This window comes from Miniopterus schreibersii (genome assembly GCF_964146895.1).
Source record: "Miniopterus schreibersii genome assembly, chromosome: 15".
Lineage (NCBI taxonomy): Eukaryota > Metazoa > Chordata > Mammalia > Chiroptera > Miniopteridae > Miniopterus > Miniopterus schreibersii.
In genome coordinates, this window is record NC_138115.1 from 17,416,844 (window position 1) to 17,440,000 (window position 23,157).

General features: G+C 38.1%; 1 protein-coding gene across 3 annotated transcripts in view; it reads left to right on the plus strand.

Moving 5' to 3' along the window:
• NEK4 (NIMA related kinase 4) overlaps window positions 1-23,157 on the plus strand; it is a 33,702-nt gene that overhangs the window by 9,565 nt on the left and 980 nt on the right. For all 3 annotated transcript variants that reach the window (XM_081160318.1, XM_081160320.1, XM_081160319.1), the window contains exons 6-14: window positions 906-1,047; window positions 3,772-4,164; window positions 9,517-9,666; window positions 10,231-10,377; window positions 10,851-10,917; window positions 12,181-12,290; window positions 13,666-13,754; window positions 16,317-16,558; window positions 17,361-17,494. In XM_081160318.1, coding sequence (XP_081016444.1) covers window positions 906-1,047; window positions 3,772-4,164; window positions 9,517-9,666; window positions 10,231-10,377; window positions 10,851-10,917; window positions 12,181-12,290; window positions 13,666-13,754; window positions 16,317-16,558; window positions 17,361-17,494 — 1,474 coding nt within the window. The remainder of the gene's footprint in view (window positions 1-905; window positions 1,048-3,771; window positions 4,165-9,516; window positions 9,667-10,230; window positions 10,378-10,850; window positions 10,918-12,180; window positions 12,291-13,665; window positions 13,755-16,316; window positions 16,559-17,360; window positions 17,495-23,157) is intronic.

A 23,157-nucleotide genomic window follows, 5' to 3' on the forward strand; every position in this document is an offset into this window, starting at 1 on the left:
CCCCAGCCCCAATATTTATTTTAAGCCAATATTTATTTAAAGGGCCGGTTGTGGGTTCAATTCCTGGCCAAGGGCCAAGGAGGCTACCAGTCGATGTGTCTTTCTCACATCAATGTTTCTCTTTCTCTCTCTCTCTCCCTCCTTCCCTTCCACTCTCTCTCAAAAGCAATGAAAAAAAATATCCTTGGGTGAGGATTAAAAAAAAAAAAGACGTGTTTTAGAAACCATATTAAAATAGATTATCTAAGGACCCTATTACATTATTTACTATGTAAGATAATAGTCACATCTAAAATATAGTGCTCAGATTTCTGAGACCTTCATAAACTTCCCTCTTCACTCATAACTTCTCAAGAGAAAAAGAATTACTTTCTTTGATGTGCAGGTCCTACCTTCACTGAACAGCGATTCCAGAATCTAAAACTTAGGGCTGGACAAGGCCTTCACGATCTCTGCCTTGTGACATGTTAAATTTGGAGGAGGCAATGCTAACAAGGCTCCAGGGGATAAAGGACCATCTTTTTGTTTACATTGTCTCTAATTTTCCACCAAACAGAACTTTGGCCTTCCATCTGCAGTGCTGGTCTTCATGCTCCCCTTGAATTTTCCAAAGGTTTAGCCCAGTTGTAGAAATGTCACACCAAAACAAGTTGGGTCTGGGACAATTTTCACTTTCTTTGTTTTTCACGACCTTGTTTGTTTTTGAAGAGAACTGGTCAAGTGTTTTGTAGAATTCCCTGTGATTTTTAGAAGACTATTCTCTATAAATGAAGCAGTTCTGTAAGGGAATGTTATACATACACATTTTCTCATATATCTTTCATCTTCAATATATTGATAATGTAAAGAAAAAAACCTTTCATTATCACTGTATTGATAACTTTTTCTTTTTCTTCCTCATAAAGGAAAACCTCCAAAAATAATATTAAGAATGGTGACTCTAAATCCAAGCCTGTTTCTTCAGTGGTTTCTGGAAAGTCTGAATCAAATCATGAAGTTATTCCTCTCCAGTTACACTCTTCTGAGGGTCCCAAGACATATATAATGGTATGTTTCTTTTTAAAGGGTACATGTTTTAGAAACTGTATTAAGATGATAGGTTATATAAAAAAGTTATATGAAATGATTAGGCTATACTGGAGATTCTGTTGTGTAATTAATTGTGTATTATAGAGAAAGAACACTGAAGGTGATTTCATTTGGCCTGCTTTATCCAAAGTGGGCTGCCAAACTGTTCATGAAGTCTGTGCTGTAATAACTTTATTCTAAGAATTTCTTACCCAAGGATAATTTTTGCTTTTCAGAGAGAGTGGAAGGGAGAGAGAAAGAGAAAATCATCGATGCGAGAGACACATTGATTGGTTGCCTCCTGAATGTGCCCCGACTAGGGCTGGGGATTGAGCCTGCAACCCAAAGTATGTGCCCTTGACCGGAATCGAACCCAAGACCCTTCAGTCTGCATGCGAACGCTCTCACCACCGAGCCAAATCGGCTAGTGCTAAGAATTTCTTTTATTGAGGTGAAATTTATATAACAAAGTTAACCATTTTAAAGTGAACAATTAATTGCATTCAATACATTCACAGTGTTGTGAAAGAATCACCCCTAATAGTTTCAAAACATTTTCACATCACTCCAAAGGAAACCCCATACCCATTAAGTAGTCATCCTCACTCCCTCCAGCCCCTGAAAACCACCACCAATGTGTTTTCTATTTCTTATGGATTTGCCTATTCTAGATATTTCATATAAATGGAATCATACAATATGTGAGCTTTTGTGTCTTGGCTTCTTTCACTTAACACAATATTTTTGAGGTTCCTCCACATAACGTATCAATACTTCTTTTACTTTTATATGTGAATAATATTCTATTGTATATCTCTACCACAATTTGTTTATCCATTTATTTATTGATGGATATTGGGTTGTCTTCACCTTTTGCCTATTGCTATGAACATTTGTGTGTGGTTATTTGTTTGAATACCTGTTTTCAATTCTTTTTTTTTCTCTTAGTAATTAATTTTTTAAATTTACTTACTGATTTTAGAGAGATAGGAAGAGAAAGAGAGAGAGAAATATCGATTTTTTGGTTCCATTTATTTATACATTCATTGGTTGATTCTTGTGTATCCCCTGACTAGGGATTGAACCTGAAACCTTGGCATGTTGGAATGATACTCTGAGCTACCCGGCCAGAGCCTGTTTTCAATTCTTTTGGGTATATACCTAGGACTGGAAATGCTGGTCATATGGTAATTCTATCTTTAACTTTTTGAGGAAGCACCACATTTGTTTTCCATATTAGTTGCATAATTTTACATTCCTACTAGCAGTCCACTAGAGTTCCAGTTTCTCCACAACCTTGCCAACTCTTGTTATTTCTGTTTTTCTGATTTAGCCATCCTAGAGGATATGAGGTGGTATCTCATTGTAGTTTTGATTTGCAGTTCCCTAACGAGTAATGACATAGAGCATCTTTTCACAAGCTTGTTGGCCTTTCTTTGCCTTCTTTGGAGAAATATCTACTAAGTCTTTTGTCAATTTTTTTAGTTGGGTTTTTTTTTTTTTGTCATTGAATTCTTAGAGTTCTTTCTGTGTTCTGGATATTAGACTCATGTGATTTACAAACACGTCCTCCCATTCTGTAGGTTACTTTTTCATATTCTTGATAATGTCCTTTTTTTTTGTTTTTAAATCCTCACCCAAGGATTTTTTAATTGATTTTAGAGAGAGAGGAAGGGGGAGAGAGAGACAGAGGAAAACATTGATGTGAGAGAGAAACATTGATCAGTTGCCTCCTATACACGTCCTGACTGGGGATTGAACCTGCAACCTAGGTATGTGCCCTGACCAGGAATCAAACCTGCAGCCTTTAAGTGTATGGGGTGATGCTTTAACCAACTGAGCCACAATGGCCAGGGTGATAATGTCCTTTTATGCACAAAAGTTTTTTTATTTTCATGAAGCCCAGTTTATCTTTTTTTTTCTTTTGTTGCTCATGTTTTTGGTGTCGTATCTCAGAATTACTTGCCAAATCCAAAGTACTGAAGATATATGCCTATGTTTCCTTCTAGAAGTTTTATAATATTGACTCTTATATGTAGGTTGTTGATCCATTTAAAAAAATTTGTTATTGTGGTAAAAAGTAGATAACATAAAATATGCCATTTTGAACTATTTTTAAGTGTACAATTTAATAACCTTAGTTATATCCACAGTGTTGTACAACCATCACCACTATCTTCCAAAACCCTTTCATCATTCCAAACAAAAATTCTTACCCATTAAGCAATAACACTCCATTTTTCCTACTTCCAGGCCCTGTTAACCTCTATGAATTTGCCTGTTCTAGGTATTTTATATAAGTAGAACCACAAAATATTTATTATTTTGGTTCTGGTTTATTTCACTTAGCATGTTGTCAAGGTCTATCCATGTTATAGCATGCATCAGAACTTCATTTCTTCCTATGGTTTTATAATGTTCCACTGTATTATATACCACATTTTGTTTAGCCATTCATCTGCTAATAGACATTTGGGCTTTTTCCACCTCTTGATCTCTGTGAATAATGCTGCTATAAACACTGGTGCACAGATACCTGTTTGAGTCCCTACTTTCAGTTCTTCGGAATATATACCTAGGAATGGGATTACTGGGTCATATGGTAATTCTGTGTTTAACTTTGTGAGGAACCTGTTCCATTTTGAGTTGATTTTTTTGTATGGTGTGAGGAGTGCTATAATAACTTGGAAGCATTTCACTCAGGGTGAAGACAAAGGTTTATCCCAGGAGAAACACATAGTTATTGGCCCCTTGAAGACACCTGCGAGTCTGAAAGGCCACACCTGCAAACCGGACATGAGCAGTACCACAGAATCACTAGCTACAATCAGTAGAGTGAACATTGACATCCTACCTGCAGAAAGGGACTTGAGCGACGGGTTAGTTCAAGAGAATCAGCCAAGACACATAGATGCCTCTAATGAACTAGAAGGTAAATGCAGTATTTCTCAAGTGAAGGAGAGGCTGCAGGATAACACTAAGTCCAGCACTCAACCTGGAAACCTAATTCCTACGTGGTGCTCTGACAGTGTCACTGGGGAAAGAAAAGAAAAGCCTCTGCAGCCCCTAAACAAAGACCAAAAGCCACAGGACCAGGTGAGTGATATGCATAAGGTGTTGGTTTCAGAGAGAAGACTGGAAAGTGCAGTTACCAAGGTGTGGGTGGTGGTTTGGTTGTATTCTAGGTGTTGTTTTAGGAAAATTACCTACTCAGTGTACCAGTTTAAACATAACAGAAACCAAACGATGAGACCCTAGGGATTCTTAGGTCCTTCTGTGCCCTGGCATAAGGTGCTTGGTGGAAGCATGCTATCTGTATGTTTTTTTTCCTATTTCAGTCTCATCATTCTTCCTTAGTCCTCCAAGTGGATGGGTAGTTTCAACAATTAGATAATATCACACTCCTTGCTTTTAAAAAGTTAGTAGATCTGATTTCTTAATGAATAAAAAGAATATTTTATGTGTTGGAAACAAAGGGGAAGGAAGAAGAGAAGAGAAGAAGCAAAAGGATTTTGATATTGAGAGAGTATTCTGAGTCAATTTAATGGTTATCTTCTACTTGAACTTGGAGAGAAATCTAGATTAGATGAAGCATGGTAATAGTTGAGGATCAGAGAGAAAACCAGAACATTACTGTTGATTCCCTGTAAATTATTCTTCATTTCAGTTCAGTTGAAATGAAGGCTTTCATTTCAAATTGGTACTTTATTATGTCATTGATGGTCTCAGTTGTTTTTGTAATACTCTTACTAATATGGTTGAGCATCCTTAGAAACAAAATTCTGACCTCTGTGTCTGTTAGCTTGCTTGGTTCTATTTTATTTAGTTCCTCTTCTAGAGATTTCTTCTGTTCTTTCCTTTGTGACATGTTTCTTTGCCTCTTTATTTTGGCTGCTTCCAGGTGTTTGTTTCTATGTATTAGGTAGAGCTGCTATGTCTCCTGGAATTTGTCGAGGTGCTTTGTGTAGTAGGTGTCCTCTAGGGTCCAGTGACTCAGCCTCCCCAGTCACCTGAGCTGGGCCTTTTAGGTGCTCCCCTGTGTGGGCTGCGTGCTCTGACCTGTTGTAGTTGAGCCTTGGTTGCTTTTGGCGTCATTGGGAGGAATTGACCCCCAGGCCAATTGGCTGTGAGGACCAGCTGCAACTACAGCCAAAGAGCTGCTGTGCTGGAGACACCCCGGTCTCGGTACTGCTTCAGTTCCCTGGTTGTAGGGCTTCTGTTCAGCCAGATTTCAGGAGGTTCTGAGTGATGGTGGTTCTGTATTTTAGTTGTAATTTTGATGTGGTTGTGGGAGGCGGCGGGTACAGCTATTACCTACACCATCATCTTGTTTCCTCCTCTACAGTATTATTCCATGCTTGTTTTAATAGCCATGTAATCAGAATCTATATGCAGAAGACATTTTTTGAAATAGTCTAAAATAGTCTATATTTTATTAGATGGTAGTGTCAATAGGACAAAATCATCACAGAATATGTTCTTTGCACTCTACAATTAAGCAAAAGGTCAAATTGTATTTAGAGGTCTGTTGAAAGGATGTCAACACCATTATTTTTCTAATACAAAGTGCTTTTCCCATAATGCATGTGACCCCTTTATTTTCCCCTCTTGATTGCAAAGAAAGTCTTAAAATAGGGAGAGTCTTCATCACAGAATTTTAGTTACCTCTGGAATGTGCCTAGGTCCTTAAATACCATCTGAGTTTTCACCGTGTGGTTTCATTCTTTCTAGGCTTTGTTGTAAATTGAACAGAAATCCCTGGGTAGAAATAACTCACATCTTTCTTCTTTCCTCCCTCTCTTCTTGAAGTTTTCCTTCTATCCCTTCATCCTTCTATCCCTGTTTCCTTCCCACCCAAAATATCAAAAGACCTCAACATTTCTGTTTGAAATGGAGTAGGGAACTTGAGGTACCATTAGTACTCTTGCCTAATGGTACCATTAGTACCTTGCCCACGCAGAGCCAGCAAAGCACCTATGGACTCAGGACAACTCTGGTGCTCCCACTGGCCTAGACAATAGGACAGCCATGGCAGGTGGGAGTCTTCCTCATCTTTACACAGTGCATGGAACACTGACTGCCTCATGCCCTCTAATTGCTCCAACAGTGAATTAAATCTAGTCCTGCTGGCTGAGAATTATGGAATTTGAATCTGATTCGACTATGTTGAGCTGGCTGACAAGGGAAAATATTAATTCAATATCTGCTCAATGTCTGCCCATGAGTTCAAATCCTGACTTTGATTCAGAGCTGTGGTGGGACTTTGGGCAAATAATCTAACTGTCATAGCCTCAGTGTCTTCATCTTCAAATTGGAATAATAATACTTCATTGGATTGCTGGGATTGTGATGAAATCCAACTTTGTCCATTTTTATTGTTGTTGTTGCTTATGCTTTTGGTGTCATGAATAAGTTACTCCTGTGTTTTCTTCTAAGAGTTTATAGTTTTAGTCCTGACATTAGGTCTGTGATGCATTTTGAGTTAATTTTTGTGTATGGTGTGAAGAAAGGGTCCAACTTCATTCTTTTGTATGCAAATATCCAGGTATCCCAGGCACCATTCGTTAAAAGATTATTCTTTTCCCATTGAATTGTCTTGGCACTCTTGGTAAAAATCAGTAGACCATAAATGTAATGATTTATTTCTAGACTCAATTATTTTCACTGATTTATATGTCTATCCTTATGTCAGTAAAACACTGTCTTAAATATTATAGTTTTGCAGTAAGTTTTGAAACTGGCAGTTTGTCTTCCAACTTTATTTTTATTTTTCAATATTGTTTTGGCTATTTTGGGTCCTTTGCATTTCCATATGAATTTTAAGATCAACTTGTCAATTTCTAAAAAAAGGCTGGGATTTCACTGAATCTGAGGTTCATTTGCAGAATATTGCTATCATAAGATACATGGTGGGGTAAAAGTAGGTTTACACCTGTGAGTATGTGAAACAGAATTTATTCTTTTATTATTATTTATTAATTATTGTGTTATTTTCCATACAAATAACTGTAAACCTACTTTTACCCCGCCCTGAATGTCTTCGAACACATTAACATGGGATGTCTTTCAGTTTATTTAGGTCTTCTTTAAATTCTTATAATGATGTTTTATTATTTTTAGTATACAAGCTTTGCACTTATTTTGTGAAACTTATTTCTTTGTATTTTTTTTAATCCTTACCCAAGGAGTGAGGATATTTTTTCCATTGATTTAGAGAGAGTGGAAGGGAGGGGGAAGAGGGACAGAGAGAGAGAGGAGAAAGAGAGAAACATCAATGAGAGAGAGACACACATTGATTGGTTGCCTCCTGCACACACCTCGACCAGAGGCAGGGATTGGAACCTGCAACCCAGGTACGTGCCCTTGACTGGGAATTGAACCTGTGACCATTTGGTGCACAGGCAGACACTCTAACCACTGAGCCACACTGGTCAGGCTATTTCTTTGTATTTTATTCCATTTGATACTATTGTAAATGGAATTGTTTTCTTAATTTCATTTTCATAGTGTTCATTGCTTATATACAGAAGTACAATTGATTTTTGCACATTAATCTTGTATCATACAGCCTTACTTAACCCACTTGTAGGTTATAATAATTTTTTTATGGTGGACTCCTTGGGATTTTCTGAATATAAGATCATGTCATCTGTAAATAGAGATAGTTTTGCTTCTTCCTTTCCAATCTGGATTGCTTTTATTTCTTTTTCTTGCCTAATTGCTCTGGCTAGAACCTCTAGTACAATGTCTACTACAAAATCCTTGTTTTGTTCCTGATCAAATTCATTTCTTAAATCAGGCTTTTAGAGCAGGTTTTTTGTTTGCTAGAATTTTATGTCCAGCATTTCCTCTTTTTGTGTGATTGTTTTTAAAAGTAGAAGAACTTTTTTCAATACCAATTGGATTTCCTGGAGAAATCCTCTATCATTTGTTCTGTCACTCTTATATAAGCTTTATTTTGAACAGCCTATGCTTACTAAGCAATTTCACCTTGTATTAATACCACATTGTTCATTTTTCTTTCCAAAATGTACCACATAGTGGGCTCCTTTTTTTAAAAAAATATGTCTTTATTGATGTCAGAGAAACAAAGGAAGACGGAGAGAGATAGAAACATCAATGATGAGTCATTGATCAGCTGCCTCCTGCACGCCCCCTACTGAGGATCGAGCCTGCAACTTGGGCATGTGCCCTGACCGGGAATCAAACCAAGATCTCCTGGATCCTAGGTCGATGCTCAACTTCTGAGCCATGCCAGCTGGGCTATAGTGGGCTCTTGATAAAAATTGTCCATCGAACCATATTCAATTACCTTTGCCCATCTACTTGAAAACCTAGATATTCTGATAGTTAAAACTTGTTTTAAAAATTTAAGAATCTATTTCACTTTAATGTTTGGTATGAATAAGTTTCTAAAACCAGCTACCCAATGAGATACTAAGTCCTTGTTCTCATGTGAAAACCATGTTCTCATGTGAAAACCATGTTCTCATGTGAGGTTTTTAAAAAAAAATACTAAGTTCTTGGTGAACTTTATAACTTAAAAGGCAATTTGTTTTATCATTACTACTGCTAGTAATAGCTCTGATTTTTTTGAGTGTTTAATGTGCTAGACATAGTCATAAGTAATTTAGTGCACTATATTTACTAATCCTCCAATAGTCATACAAATGTGTGTGAGGCATTTTACCAATTTATTGATGAAGAAACTGAGGTTCAGGAAGATTAAGTTTCTCAGATATAACTCCATCTAACTCCAGATTCAATGCTCTTTTCATGGTGCTTTAAAAAGCATTTTTCATGGTACATCTAAATTACTGATGTTTACTTGGGAAGTATGTATATAGTAAATTGGATTTCATTTAAAATATTTCATAGTTTTCTGAATAGAAAACCTGTTAAAAGTTATGAAAAGATATTTTTTAAAAATTTGAACATCAGTAATTTCAGGTTAATAACAATATGGGTAAATTTTTTTTTTTTAATTTTTGGTTAATCCTCACAGGATATTTTTTCCATTGTTTTTTAGAGAGAGTGGAAGGAGGAGGGAGGGAAGAAGGTAGAGAGAGAGAGAGAGAGTCATCGATATGAGAGAGACACATTGATTGGTTGCCTCTCTGGGGTGGGGATGAACCTGCAACCCAAGTACATGCCCTTGACAGGGAATTGAATTGTAACACTTCAGTGTTACATTGGAGTCACACTGACTGGGGCTACAATATGGGTAATTTAATTAAAATAATTATATTTTTAATTTGGGAAAAAAGAAAAAAATCCAGAAAATATGAATAACTGATATTAGCATTTTGTCTTTGCCTGTAAACACCGCAAATAAGCATTTACTTTGAGAAAGGCAATGCCTTTCATTTTCACTTATAATTTTAAAAGTAGGTATGGAGGGTTTGGCTGTTTGGAAATTCAAAAAACTATTATTTTGTTTGTTTTAAGGATCAAGTTGCTGGTGAATGTGTTATAGAAAAACAGAACAGAATCCACCCAGGTTTGCAGCCACACAGCTCTGGGTCTGAACCTTCCCTGTCTCGACAGCGACGGCAGAAGAAAAGGGAACAGACTGAACACAGTGGGGAAAAGAGACAGGTTGGATGAGATGTGTTTGGAATAAGTCATTGTGCTGCTGCTTGGGAAATATACTTTGGGAAGCTCAATTTCTACTTAGAATGATTAACAGTTGCCAAATAGACACACACAAAATGCAAGGAACATTTAGAGTAGGGTGACAATGGCAAGATGTTAGTTTTCAAATGTCAGTAAGTTGAAAGCAGAATAAGGATTTTGTCTTCCACAGCAAAGGTGGACAGATCATTTTGAGAGTTAGGAAGGGACTAACAAGAGTAAATCTCTGATCATTCCTGTTATATTGATGAACAGTTTCTCCCTCATCTACTGCATAAAATCATGTTAACATCTCACTTCTTTTTCTTTAATTGAGATATTATATCATTTCTTAAAGTAACTTTCATAGGCATCCTCTCATATACTTTATTTTTGGCAGTTTCTTTCCCCCAAAATGCAGTGTTTTGAAGTTTTTGAGAGCAAATCACTGTTGAATACATAGGAAACTTACTGATGGTGGAACTTTGGAGGTGAGTTAACATTGTCATATGAAACTGGTAATCTCCCCCTCTGTTTAAAATATTTAAGATCCAGAAGACTCCTCAACTTTTGCCTCCTCTTCCTGCTGTTGGAAAAGTGGATGTCACATCAACCCAAAAAGATGCTGAAAACCAAAATACAGTGGTCACTGAGTCTGTGAGCAGTTCGAGGAGCAGTGAGATGTCATCATCAAAGGTTTGGGGGGGGGGATATATTGTATTTTTAAAATCATATAAAGCTTTTTTGGTTATGAAATTCTGTGTTTATTGTGAAGTTTTGTATTAAAACATGTTAGCCCCGCTTTCTGCCAAACACTGGAAGGGATAGACTTGTGATTCTTAGCAGAAGCACTGATTGAAATGGAGAGATTCTAAAGTTCCAGAGATGGTCACTTGTGGTTAACTAAGGAGTCCAAGCAGATTCTGAATGGAGGAAATGTAAAATTCCCCAATTGCTCTTCCAAAAATGAGTATGGTACTTCCCAGAAATGAGGCTGCTGTGATTGGACCTAGCTAGCAGCTGACACTCTGGTGCAGACTGGTTTCAAATGGACACTCCTTTAAGGCCTGTGCAAGGCTTTTCCTATAGTTCTGGATGACACATCATGCATTGTAGGTGTTTTAAGAATAGTGAGTAGAAATGGAAATAATTCTGACTTTCTTTAAAAGGATCGACCATTATCAGCAAGAGAAAGGAGACGACTAAAGCAGTCACAGGAACAGATGGCCCCCTCAGGTAAAGTTGTCCTTCCTCCCCCCCCTCCCTCCCTCCCTCCCTCCCTCCCTCCCTCCTCCCCTCCCTCCCTCCCTCCCCCCTCCCTCCCTCTCCCCTCCCCCCTCCCTCCCCCCTCCCTCCCCCCTCCCCCTCCCTCCCCCCCTCCCTCCCTCCCCCCTCCCTCCCTCCCTCCCTTCCTTCCTTCCTTCCTTCCGATAAAGTTGTTGTCTTCCCTCCCTCCCTCCCTCCCTCCCTCCCCCCCTCCCTCCCTCCCCCAAAGATATTTTTTCCATTGCTTTTCAATGGAAGAGAGGAAGGGAGGCGGGGAGAGAGAGAGAGGGAGAAACATTAATGTGAGAGACACACATTGACTGGTTGCCTACTGGCTGCCTCCCACACTCGCCCTGAACGGGGGGCAGGGAGTGAACCCACAAGGCAGGTACGTGCCCTTGACTGGGAATCAAACCCGAGACCCTTCGGTGTGCAGGCTGACACTCTAACCACTTAGCCACACCAGCCAGGGCTGTTCTCTTTTCTTTGTTTTTTGGAAGTTTGACTCATGGACATAGCATTGGTTCTGATTGTGAGGTGTTAAGAATTTTCAAGCAATAGTAATACATTTGAAAAACCTATTTGGAAGAAATTTTGAAATTCCTTAAGCCTTTAAAGACAAGTCAGCATAGGCTATTGGATCTTGACTTGTATTATCATTAGAAGAGGATTTTAAAAAGAGAGCAAGAGGGCTCTGAGTGGCAGTAAATCCTGGGAGATTTCAGACAGAAAATCGAGTGAGTATTTACTTTGTTTCCATGTTCAGAGTCTGCTGGTCAAAGAAGTGCTGTTTTCTCAGGAACAGAGAGAGGAGACCAGGAGAATGGTGGTGCCCAGGGCTGAGTGCTGTGATCATTCCTGTTACTATTATCTAAAGACAGTACTAGCAGTTCCCATTTATTGAATGCTAATTAAGTCTCATGCACTATGGTAAGCATTTTAAGGGCATTATCTTAATTTATATTTACTGCAGCTGTCAAAGGCAGGCATCGTTATCCCCATTTTGCAGCTGAGGGAACTGAGGCTCAGAGTGGTTCAGTATCTTGCTCAAGTTCACAGAGCTGGTAGACCTAGAGCTCAGCTTTGAACTGGAGTGTCAGATACCAGAGTGATGATATGCTGTCTGAGTTACTTCTAGGCTGGCCCTTACTGGGATATCTTCCATACTCAGTGAAAAGCCCTCTTCTATTGAGGCCAGCCCACCACAACTGCTGAGGGTGGTCACTCTTTCAGGCTCTTCAGTGAGGAGAGCTTCTCTCAGTGCACCGGGGCCAGGGAAGCCACAAGAGGAAAGCCAGCCCACCCCTGCTCGATGGCTGTCTTCTGACAGAAGCTTTGCTCAGGTACATTACTTAGCTCTAAGGGGAAAAGGTGGACATGTCTACATCTGGCAAGCCTAATACAGTGAACCTCATAAATACCAGTTCCATTCTTTTCCCGGACGGTGCTGAGTTAACTTATACCTTTTCACTCTTGAGAAGGAAAAGAACTGGTCAGTAATTCAAAGGATTATGTTTGCTGCATTGAGGGAATGAATTTTTCAGGCACTCTTGTAACAATTGGTAGCTTAGTTAAATACCTTTCTTAGGTAATCTTTAAAATAAGACTTCCAAAAGGCTCCCACTAGGCAACACATTGCTTATTCTGCTGTGTTACCAGTATACCCACTTACCTGGCCAGATTATAGTCTCACTTGGCTCAGTTTCCTGTTTGTGACAAAAACTTTACCTTCTCAACTAGGGATGATGTAGGGACATCATTTGGTGGCTAAATGGGTAATTGCAAGGTTTCCAACCATGCTCACTTTCCTGTGTAATAATACCCTGGGGATAATTATCCATTTTTCTGTATTCTAGTTTCTGACATTATTTCTAAGAGCACATTATTATTAATTTTAATCCTCACCCGAGGATATGTTTTTCATTAATTCTAGAGAGAGGAGAAGGGAGAAGGAGAGAGAGAGAAACATTGATGTGAGAGAGAAACAGATCTGTTGCCTCCTGTATGCACCCTGACTGCACCCCAACTGGGAACTGGGGATCAAACCCGCAACCTGGGTATGTACCCTGACTGGGTGTCGAACCCATGACCCTTGGGTGCACTGGACAGTGCTCTAACCAACTGAGCCACATGGGCCAGGGAACATATTATTATTTTTTTTTAAATAGAAACCTGTATTTGCAAGAAATGAACATTTGTTTCTTTAACAATATTCTATGATTTAGTTGTTTCACTAATTGAAATGGTCCACTCCATTTTCCAAAGTTGTAAGGTTTCTGTATAATTATATCAGGTAATCCTTTAAAGTATTTTAACAAAAAGTCTCGCATATGAACAAACTGAGGTTGCTTTTATTCAGATCGCATTCTATCTAATTTAAAATGCCTACATTCCTTATGGTACCAGCCCTCTGCTTAGGAGCTGGAACACCAGGATTGTTTGTTCACTCTTCTCTGGAAAGGAAATTTCTTCGTAGATGAGACTTTCCAGGGCCTTGTAAAACTTCACCTTGATGTTCCTCAGGCTTCACTTGTGAAATTCATGGGTGAACTGGGACATCATTTGGGTAAAGTAACTTCAATTTTTATATCCATTAGTTTCTCCTGTTAAATTGGACATAAGTGCACACTGTAGCTAGATGTTGCATCTAAGAGTTTTTCATGCGTTGCATTCTGGTTGTGTTGTCATGTGGAATTTTGTTTTTCCAAACATTAATAGAAAAGGAAACTCACCCATTGTTTCTCTGAGGAGGAGTTAAGTTCTTCTACAAGTTCAACTGATAAATCAGATGGGGATTCCAGAGAAGGGTAAGTTCTGTTTTTCTGTCTCCCTTCATAAACTACTTTTGTTTGAATTAATCCTAAATGTATATTTATAGTAGTATTCAGACCTGTAGTATTATCATCGATAACATTATAAATGGTTTTTGATATATGCTAGCCCTAAAGAATCTCTCTTCTAATGAACACATCTGATTTACATACAGAATTTTTATGAACGTCTTACAATACTTTTTCGATTCCTGCCTTTTTGAGGATTCTAATTACATGTATATTAATTATTTAAAGGTGTCCCACAGCTCACCAATGTTGTTAATTTTTTTTAGACTTTTTTGGTTTCATTTTTCATAGGTCCTATTGTTAAATCTTTGAGTTCACTAATCTATCTTTTCTTCTGTGATGTCTAATCTGTTAATCCCATCCAGTGTATTTAATACATTGTACTCTTAATTTCTAGGAGTTCACTTTGGGTTGTTTTTTTCAATCCTCATGCAAGGATATGTTTTTATTGATTTTAGAGAGGGAAGGAGAGAGAGAAACATTGATGTGAGAGAGAAACATTGATCAGTTGCCTCCTATGTGTGCCCTGGCTGGGATCAAACCTGAAACCTAGGTATGTGCCCTGACCGGGAATTGAAGCTGAAACCCTTCAGTGCATAGGACGATGCTCCAACCAACTGAGCCACACTGGCCAGGGCTAATTTGGGTCTTTTTTTATATCTTCCATGCCTCTCCTTAATAGCTAATGCTTTTCTTTATTTTGTACATGTGGAAATATTTATAACAACTTTATAATTATTACTTATAATAGCTTTATCTACTAATTTTATCACTTGTTTCACTTCTGGGTCTGTTTCTATTGTTTTTTTCTCTCTTCACAAATGTGTGCTATTTTCTTGCTTCTTTGCATGTTTGGTATTTTTTACTGCATTCCAAACATTGTCAATTTTCTCTCATTAGGGGGTGGTATTTAATATATATATATATATTTGTTTGTTTTTTGTTAATCCTCACCTGAGGATATTTTTTTCATTGATATTTAGAGAGAGTGGAAGGGAGGGGGCAAGGGAAGAGAGAGAGAGAAACATTGATGTGAGAGAGACACATCAATTGGTCGCTTCACACATGCACCCTGGCTGGGGCTGGGATTGAACCTGCAACCCAGGTAATGTGCCCTTGACCAGGAAATGAACCCAAGGTCCTTTGTTGCACGGGCCGACTCTAACCATTGAGGCAAACTGGCCACAGGACTTTTCATATTTTTAAAGATATTCTTGAGCTTTGTACTTGAATGTAATTAAGTTACTTAGAAATAGTTGGGCAGAAGTTATACAAGGATTCTGGGGCTTCCTCTTTCTGGCTCTCCTCTTTCCACAATTCCTCTCTTACTTTCTTTTTTTATTTTTACTTCTGTTTTTTTGTTCAAAATATTACAGATGTCCCTTTTTCTCCCCAATGACCCATTCCACCCCATCCCACCCCCCTTCTGAGTCCCTCTCCCCACCATTGTCTGTGTCCTTGGGTTGTGCATATATGCATATAAATTCTTTAGTTACTCTCTCCCGCTCCACCCACCTGCCCTCATCCACTCCTCTGAGATTCGTCAGTCTGATCCATGCCTACATGTCATTGAATCATTTCTGTTCATCAGTTTATTAAGTTCTTTAGATTCCACATATAAGTGAGATCATGTGATGTTTGTCTTTTTCTGCCTGGCTTATTTTGCTTAGCATAATATTCTCCAGGTCCTTCCATACTGTCCCAAGTGGTACAAGATCCTTCTTCTTTACAGCTGCTTAATATTCCATGGTGTAAATGTCCCACAGCTTTTTTAATCCACTCATCTACTGATGGGCACTTGGGCTGTTTCCAGATCTTAGCTATTGTAAATTGTGCTGCTATGAACATAGGGGTGCATATATTTTTTCTGATTAGTGTTTCAGGATTCTTAGGATATATTCCTAGAAGTAGGATCACTGGGTCAAAAGGCAGCTCCATTTTTAATCTTTTGAGGAATCTCCATACTGCTTTCCATAGTGGCTGCATCAGTCTGCATTCCCCCCAGCAGTATACCAGGGTTCCCCTTTCTCCACACATGTCGTTTGTTGATTTGTTGATGGCAGCCATTCTCACAGGTGTGAAGTTACACCTCATTGTGGTTTTAATTTGCATCTCTCTGATGATTAGGACGTTGAGCATTTTCTCATGTCTCTTGGCCATCTCTATGTCCTCTTCCTCTCTCACTTTCTAGTGGCAGTGGTTGTCCTGACCTGTGTCCTTTGGTTCTGCAGGCCAGAAAGACTGTAGGTGTTCTGTTGCACTTTAGAACCTATGGCCTTCCCTTAGGATAAAAGGTGTTGACTTCCCTCCAGAATCTGCTTGCAGATTTTGTACATTCTCCAGTGCCTTCACATAGTTGATTTCTGTGTAATGTTTAGCATTTATACTTGTTTCTTGTGGAAGGATCTGTCTGTAGGAACTTACTTAGCCATTTGGAAGCAGAACTTCCTAGAGGTCATTTGGTCCATTGGCATCTAATTTTTTAATGAAACCAATTAAATAACAAGGAGAATTTTTTTTCCCCCCCAGGAAAGGTCATTCAAGTGATATGAGTGACTTGGTACAAGTGATGACTCAGACCCTAAAATTGGACTCTAAAGAGAGCTGTGAAGATCTTCCAGTACCAGATCCAGTGTCAGAATGTGAAGATCTTCCAGTACCAGATCCAGTGTCAGAATTTAAACTTCATCGGAAGTATCGGGACACACTGATACTTCATGGGAAAGTTGCAGAACAGGCAGAAGAACTCCATTTTAAAGAGCTACCTTTAGGTGATCAGTTTATTCTTTTACAGCAAAGTGGAGAGCAAATGTTCATTGGAGAAATGTGTCAAACCAAATAGCAGCTAATGCTTGCAATTTTTTTGGTCTTTTTATTATTTCATTTGGATAGCTTCATAAAAGGTATATCTTGTTTTATGTACAAGTTGTGTTCCTGAAAAGTTGCATGAAAATTGATTTTTAAAAATAAGTGTAAATAAATACATGTTTGGAATTTTTCACATGGATTTTCTTCAAATTGGAAAGTTGTGTTTTTTAGGTTTAGGAAGTGGTAATGAGATATAAAGCATAAATTCATATACAGTCATACTTTGTTTTATTGTGCTTCACTTAATTGCACTTTGCAGATATTGTGTTTTTTACAAATTGAAGGTTTGTGGCAATTCCGCATTGAGCAAGTCTTTTGGTGCCATTTTTCTGACAGGCTCAGATGATGGTTAGCATTTTTTAGCAATAAAGTATTTTTTAATTAAGGTATATGCATTGCTTTTTAAAACATAATTCTATTACACACTTAACTGACCACAGTATAGGGTAACATAACTTTTATATGCAATGGGAAACCCACAAGTCTGTGTGACCTACCTTACTGCGGTGGTCTGGAACCAAACCTGCAATATCTCTCAGGTATGCCTGTATACATTTAGTCGTTAAAAATACATGAAGTCATTAAACTAAACTCTTGTCAAAGTGAAACGGATTTTAACATGACAATATTTTTAAAAACATTGCACTCTTTTTGCTGCAGTGGTGAAAGTATTAATTTTTTCCTGTCTTTGTTACTACTTTTTAGCTATCATTCCAGGTTCTGAAAAGATCAGAAGAATAGTTGAACTCTTGAGAGCCGATGTGGTCCGGGGCCTGGGGATCACGCTTTTAGAGCAGGTGTATGACCTTCTGGAAGAGGAGGATGAACTGCAGAGAGAGGTGAGTGTCCTGCTAGCTGGCAGCTGCTTAGGCTGTACAAGTTGTTAACAGCCTCTTAAAATGTAATTAACATACTTTACATTTCACCCATTTAAAATGTACAGTTCAGTGGTTTTTAGTATATTGAAAGTCGGACCACCATCACCACAACCAATGTTAAAATATTAATTACCCCCAAAAGAAAACTTGTATCCCATTGGCAGTTGCTCCCCATTATCCCCAAAGCCCACCACCCATAAGCAACCACTAATATTTTTGTCTCTACAAATTTGCCTATCCTGGATATTTCATTTATATGGAATCATACAGAATGTGTGGTCTTTTGTGATTAGCTTCTTTCCCTCAGCATAATACATTATCTATGTATCACAAACTTAATTCCTTTATATAGCCAAAAATAGTCTCTTGTATGGCTATACCATGTTTTGTTTATCTGATCAACAGCTTATGGACATTTAGATTGTTTCTACTTTCTGGCTATTGTGAATAATGGTGCTCTGAACATTTGTGTACAGGTTTTTGTGTGGACATATGTTTTCATTTTTCTTGGGTACGTACCTAGGAGTGGAAATTGCTGAATCATATGGGAAGTCTATATTAACATTTTGAAGAATGGCCAGACTGTTTTCCAAGGCAGCTGCACCATTTTACATTTCTACCAGTAATGTGTGACAGTTCTAACTTCTCCACATCCTTGTCAACACTTGTTATTGTCGTCATTTTGATTACAACCATCCTAGTGGGTCAGGATTAGTTTCTCATTATGGTTTTAGTTTGCTTTTCCCTAATGGATTATGAACGTGGAGAATCTTTCATGTACTTATTGGCCACTGTATATACTTTTTGGAGACATCTATTTTCACCTTTTACACATTTAAAAATTATTATTTATATTTTTGTTGAGTTGTAAGAGTTCTTTATATATTCTGGATACAAGTTCTTTATCAGATTCATGATTTGCAAAAAATTTTTCCTATTCTGTGGTGGTTTTTTCACTTTCTTTTTTTAAAAAAATATATCTTTATTGATTTCAGAGAGAGGAAGTGAGAGAGAGAAACATCAATGTGAGAGGGTCATTGATCAAGCCCGCAACTGGGCATGTGCCCTGACCGGAAAGCGAATCCCGATCGCCTGGATCCTAGGTCAATGCTCAACCGCTGAGCCACGCCCAGCCAGGCTGTTTTTTCACTTTCTAATGGCATTGTTTATACCACAAAAGGTTTTAATTCTGTTGAACTTTAACATATCTACATATTTTGTTGCTTGTGCTTTTGGTGTCATATCTAAGAAGGCTTTGCCTAACCTAAGATCACAAAGATTTATTCCTGTGTTTTCTTCTAAAAGTTTTATCATTTAGCCCTGACCAGTGTGGCTCGGTTTGTTGGAATGTCGGCCCTTGCACCAAAGGGTCGCAGGTTCGATTCCCAGTCAAGGGCACATACCTGGGTTGCAGGTTCGATCCCTGCCCCTGGTTGGGGCGTGAGCAGGAGGCAACCAATTGATGTGTTTCTCTCACATTTATGTTTCTCTCTCTCTCTCTCTTCCTTCCTCCTTCCCTTCCACTCTCTCTAAAAATCAATGGGAAGTATATCCTCTTAAGAATTAAGAAAATAATAATAATAATAAAATAAATAAATAAAAGTTTTATCATTTAATCTCTTACAATTAGGTCTATAACCCTTTTGAGTTAATTTTTTTATTGTATAAGGAAGGGCTCCAATTTCATTCTTTTACATGTGAATATTCAGTTGTCTTGGCACCATTTGTTGAATTGTCTTGGCACCCGTGTTGAAAATCAGTTGAGCCCAGCCAGGTGTGGCTCAGCAGTTGAGCGTTGGCCTAGGATCCACGCGATCGGGGTTCGATTCCCAGTCAGGGCACATGCCCGGGTTGCAGGCTCCATCCCGTCGGGGGGCTTCAGGAGGCAGCCGATCAGAGACTCTCTCATCATTGATGTTTCTATCTCTCTCTCCCCCTCTCCTTTCCTCTCTCTGAAATCAATAAAGATATATTTTAAAAAAAAGAAAAGAAAATCAGGTGACTGTAATGTAGGGTTTATTTCTAGACTCTTAATTATGTTCCAGTTATTTATATGTCTATACCACACTGTCTAAATTACTGTAGCTTTGTGTGGTTAGCTTTGAAATTAGGAAGCATTAGTCCTCCAACTTTGATCTTCTTTTTCAAGATTACTTTGGCTATTATTTGCATTTCTGTGTAAATTTTAGGATCAACTCATTAATTTCTGTAAAAATGCCAGCTGGGATTTTATTAGGACACTAGAATTTTGAATAAATTTTAGTTTGACTTACCTGACTTTCCTGCTTAAAGTTACTGTTATTATACTTATTTTTTTTCCTTTTTGAGATACTAATTCATTATATATGTTCCCAGATTTGAAAGTAACAATAAAGCATACTTATGTAACACAAACAATTCTATACTAATTTTAAAAAATTATTTATTGTCTTCCTTGTCTGGATAGAAAGCTAATAATACATGGTTGTTGTGGAACATTTAGAACATACAGATTTTTTAAAAAAATCAGTATAATTTTAGCACTCAGTGATTTCAGATTTTGTTCTATCATTCCATAAGTAGTAGTAGTAGTAACACTTTAAAAGTGCAGCATAATGTTCAAAGCACCCTTACATGTATTAAGTTGTTTAAATCTTCAACAATCCAGTGAAGCTGGTATTGGTATCCCCATTTTACAGATGAGGACTCTGAAGCACAGACAGATTAAATGAATTGCCCAAGGTCAGGCTGTTAACAATTTGCTGAACAACTGGCCTTCAATACAGTCTGATTCCAGAGTCCATGCTCTTAACCACTGTTTTATACTGCCTTTCATTCTCTTACACATATGTAACCTTGGATTTCTATATAGAAGATCATGCCATGTGTGAATAGTTTTACTTAATAATATGGATTCCTTTTACTTCTTTTCTTGCCTAATTGCCCTGGTCAGAAACTCCAGTACAATGTTGAATAGAAGTGGTGAGAGTAGACATCCTTGTTCCTGATTTGAGAAGGAAGGCATCCACTCTTTCACTATTAAGTATGATGTTAACTGTGGGTTTTCACAGATGCCCTTTTAACAGGTTGAAAAATGTCCTTTCTATTTTGGTTTGTTGAGTGTTTTTTATTATGAAAAGATGTTGGGTTTGTCAAATGTTTTCTATTTAGATGATCACATGGTTTTTGTCTTTTATTCTGTTGATATGGTGTGTTACATTAATTGGTTTTTGGATATTAAACTATCCTTGCATTTCTGAGATAAATCCCACATGGTCATGTTATATATTACTTTTTGTATGTTGCTGGAATCATGTTTCTAGTATTATATTTAGGATTTTTGTGTCCATATTCACATGAGATATTGGTCTTTAGTTTTTTTCTTGTGCTGTCTTTGTATGGTTTTGTGCCTCTCATGTCTTTTTGTTCCTGTGTTCCTCCTTTATTGCTTTCTTTTGCTTTGTGTGAATATTTTCTAATGTAGTGTTTAAATTTCTGCAAAAGATTTTTTTTCACTATTTTTTAGTTCTTAGTGGTTGCTTAAGGTTTATCATATACATCTTTTAAAAATGTCTATTGATTTCAGAGAGAGGAAAGGAGAGGGAGTGAGATAGAAACATGAATGATGAGAGTCATTCAATGGCTACCTCCTGCACACCCCCTACTGGGGTATGGAGCCCGAAACCCAGGCATGTGCCCTGACCGGGAATCGAACTTTAATCTCCTGGATCATAGGTGGATGCTCATCCACTGAGCCACACCAGCCAAGCTGGTAGAGCTCTCTTGATACTCTCCCTTTCCCTGGCCTCTCCCAGCTGTTAAGGTTTTTTAGTTGGCATCTGATTGCTCTGCTGTTTTCAGCAATGCCCTGGGGCATACATTGTGCTATGGACTGATCCAATCAAATTCAGGCTCTTTTGAAGAGATAGTTCAAAAGGTCAATGTTTGAAATTAGTTCTGACCCCAGGGAGGCTCCTCCCAGCTTCCTGTTTGTTTCCACCAAAGTAGCCTACAATTTAACCTATATATACAACCATCTACCAATCTCCTCCAAATTGTCTTTCATCACTACCTCCATTTTTGTTTTTGAGAACACCCTTAGGCTTGAATTTTTCCATAGTCTGTTTCAAATGAAGTCAGTTCATTTAGGGAAAGATTCCTGGGCAAAATCTATGAGCAAAGCTCTGGAGCTTAGGTGTGAGGACAATTAGCATGCTTGTTTTTGAGTGATACCCCCACTTTAAAAGCTGGGTGGGGGTGAGGGGGTTGCAGTCTCTGGTCTTCTCAGCATTCTTCACCCAGCATAGAATCTTCACTTTTTGGTCTTGGGCAAAGGTGGATTAGGTCTCCAGTATTTTCAGTGACCCTGCATCCAAGGTAGAGCCTCCTTCCTACAAGTCCAAGCTAGGTGTAAGAAGGAAGCTTCCACCTCTTGGCTGCTCTCTTCCAAAACTTATCCTCAACAGCAGGTATTGGGGGCAAGATGAGATAGATATTCTGATGTCCTGCCCCTTCCAGGAGCATAGTCTTCTGTCTAGGAACTGGGGAAAAGAGAGCCCTGTTTAGTTGGCTTTACTGGTCTGATGTACTTTTTGTCTCACTGAGCCTGGGAGTAGGGAGGGAGGCAGCTGATCTTAGTTCCTATACTACAGACTCTCACTGTTCTTATTTTTAGATTTTCTTGAAAAAAAATGTCTTTATTTGCTGTATGCCCAGATAGCCATTTTCAGAGACCTTAAATGGTTGTTTTTTAAAAAAATTTTCCCATTTCACTGAGGAGGGGTCTGCAGAGCTCCTCATGCTGAAATGCCACATGTGGAACTAATTAGGATTACATTTTATATTTAGTTATCACATCTCCTTTAATATGGAACAGTTAGTCTTTGTTTTTTATTACCTTGACATTTTATTTATTTTTATATATATTTTTTATTGATTTTTAGAGAGAGGAAAGGAGAGGGAGAGAGAGAGAGAAACATCAATGATGAGAGGGAGTCATTGATTGGCTGCCTCCTGCACGGCCCCCACTGGGGATCAAGCCTGCAACCTGGGCATGTGCCCTGACTGGGAATCCAACCAGGATCTCCTGGATCATAGGTTAATGCCCAACCGCTGAGCCACACCAGCTGGGCTTACCTTGACATTTTAAAAGAGTATATGCCATGTGCTTTATAAAGTGCCTCTAGATTTGGATTTGTCTGACCTCATAAGTAGATTCAGAGTATGCATTTTTGGCAGGAATCACAGAAGTGATATTGTGTCCTTAGTATATTGTATCAGGAGGGCCAGGACATCTGTTTAACACATCTGTTAATTTCAGGAATTTCTTTCAACATAGTGTCACATAGTAAATTTTCTTGATTTCTAATCAGATTGAATTTTCTATATCTTAATTGGTTATTTGTATTGTTTTGTAAATGCATTTGCTGAATTACCTGTGGGACTGATTTTGTTGTTTCATCAATTCTGATATTCTAGTATTTTGTTTTATTAATTCTAAGAGCTCTTTATATACTAATATACACACACACACACACACACACACATAGGGTATCCCTCCAAAAATGTATACACACAGCTGATAGTTCAATTTTGAAAATGAAATGTTTTAATAAACACTGCCTTTATAATTATTCAAACTGTGT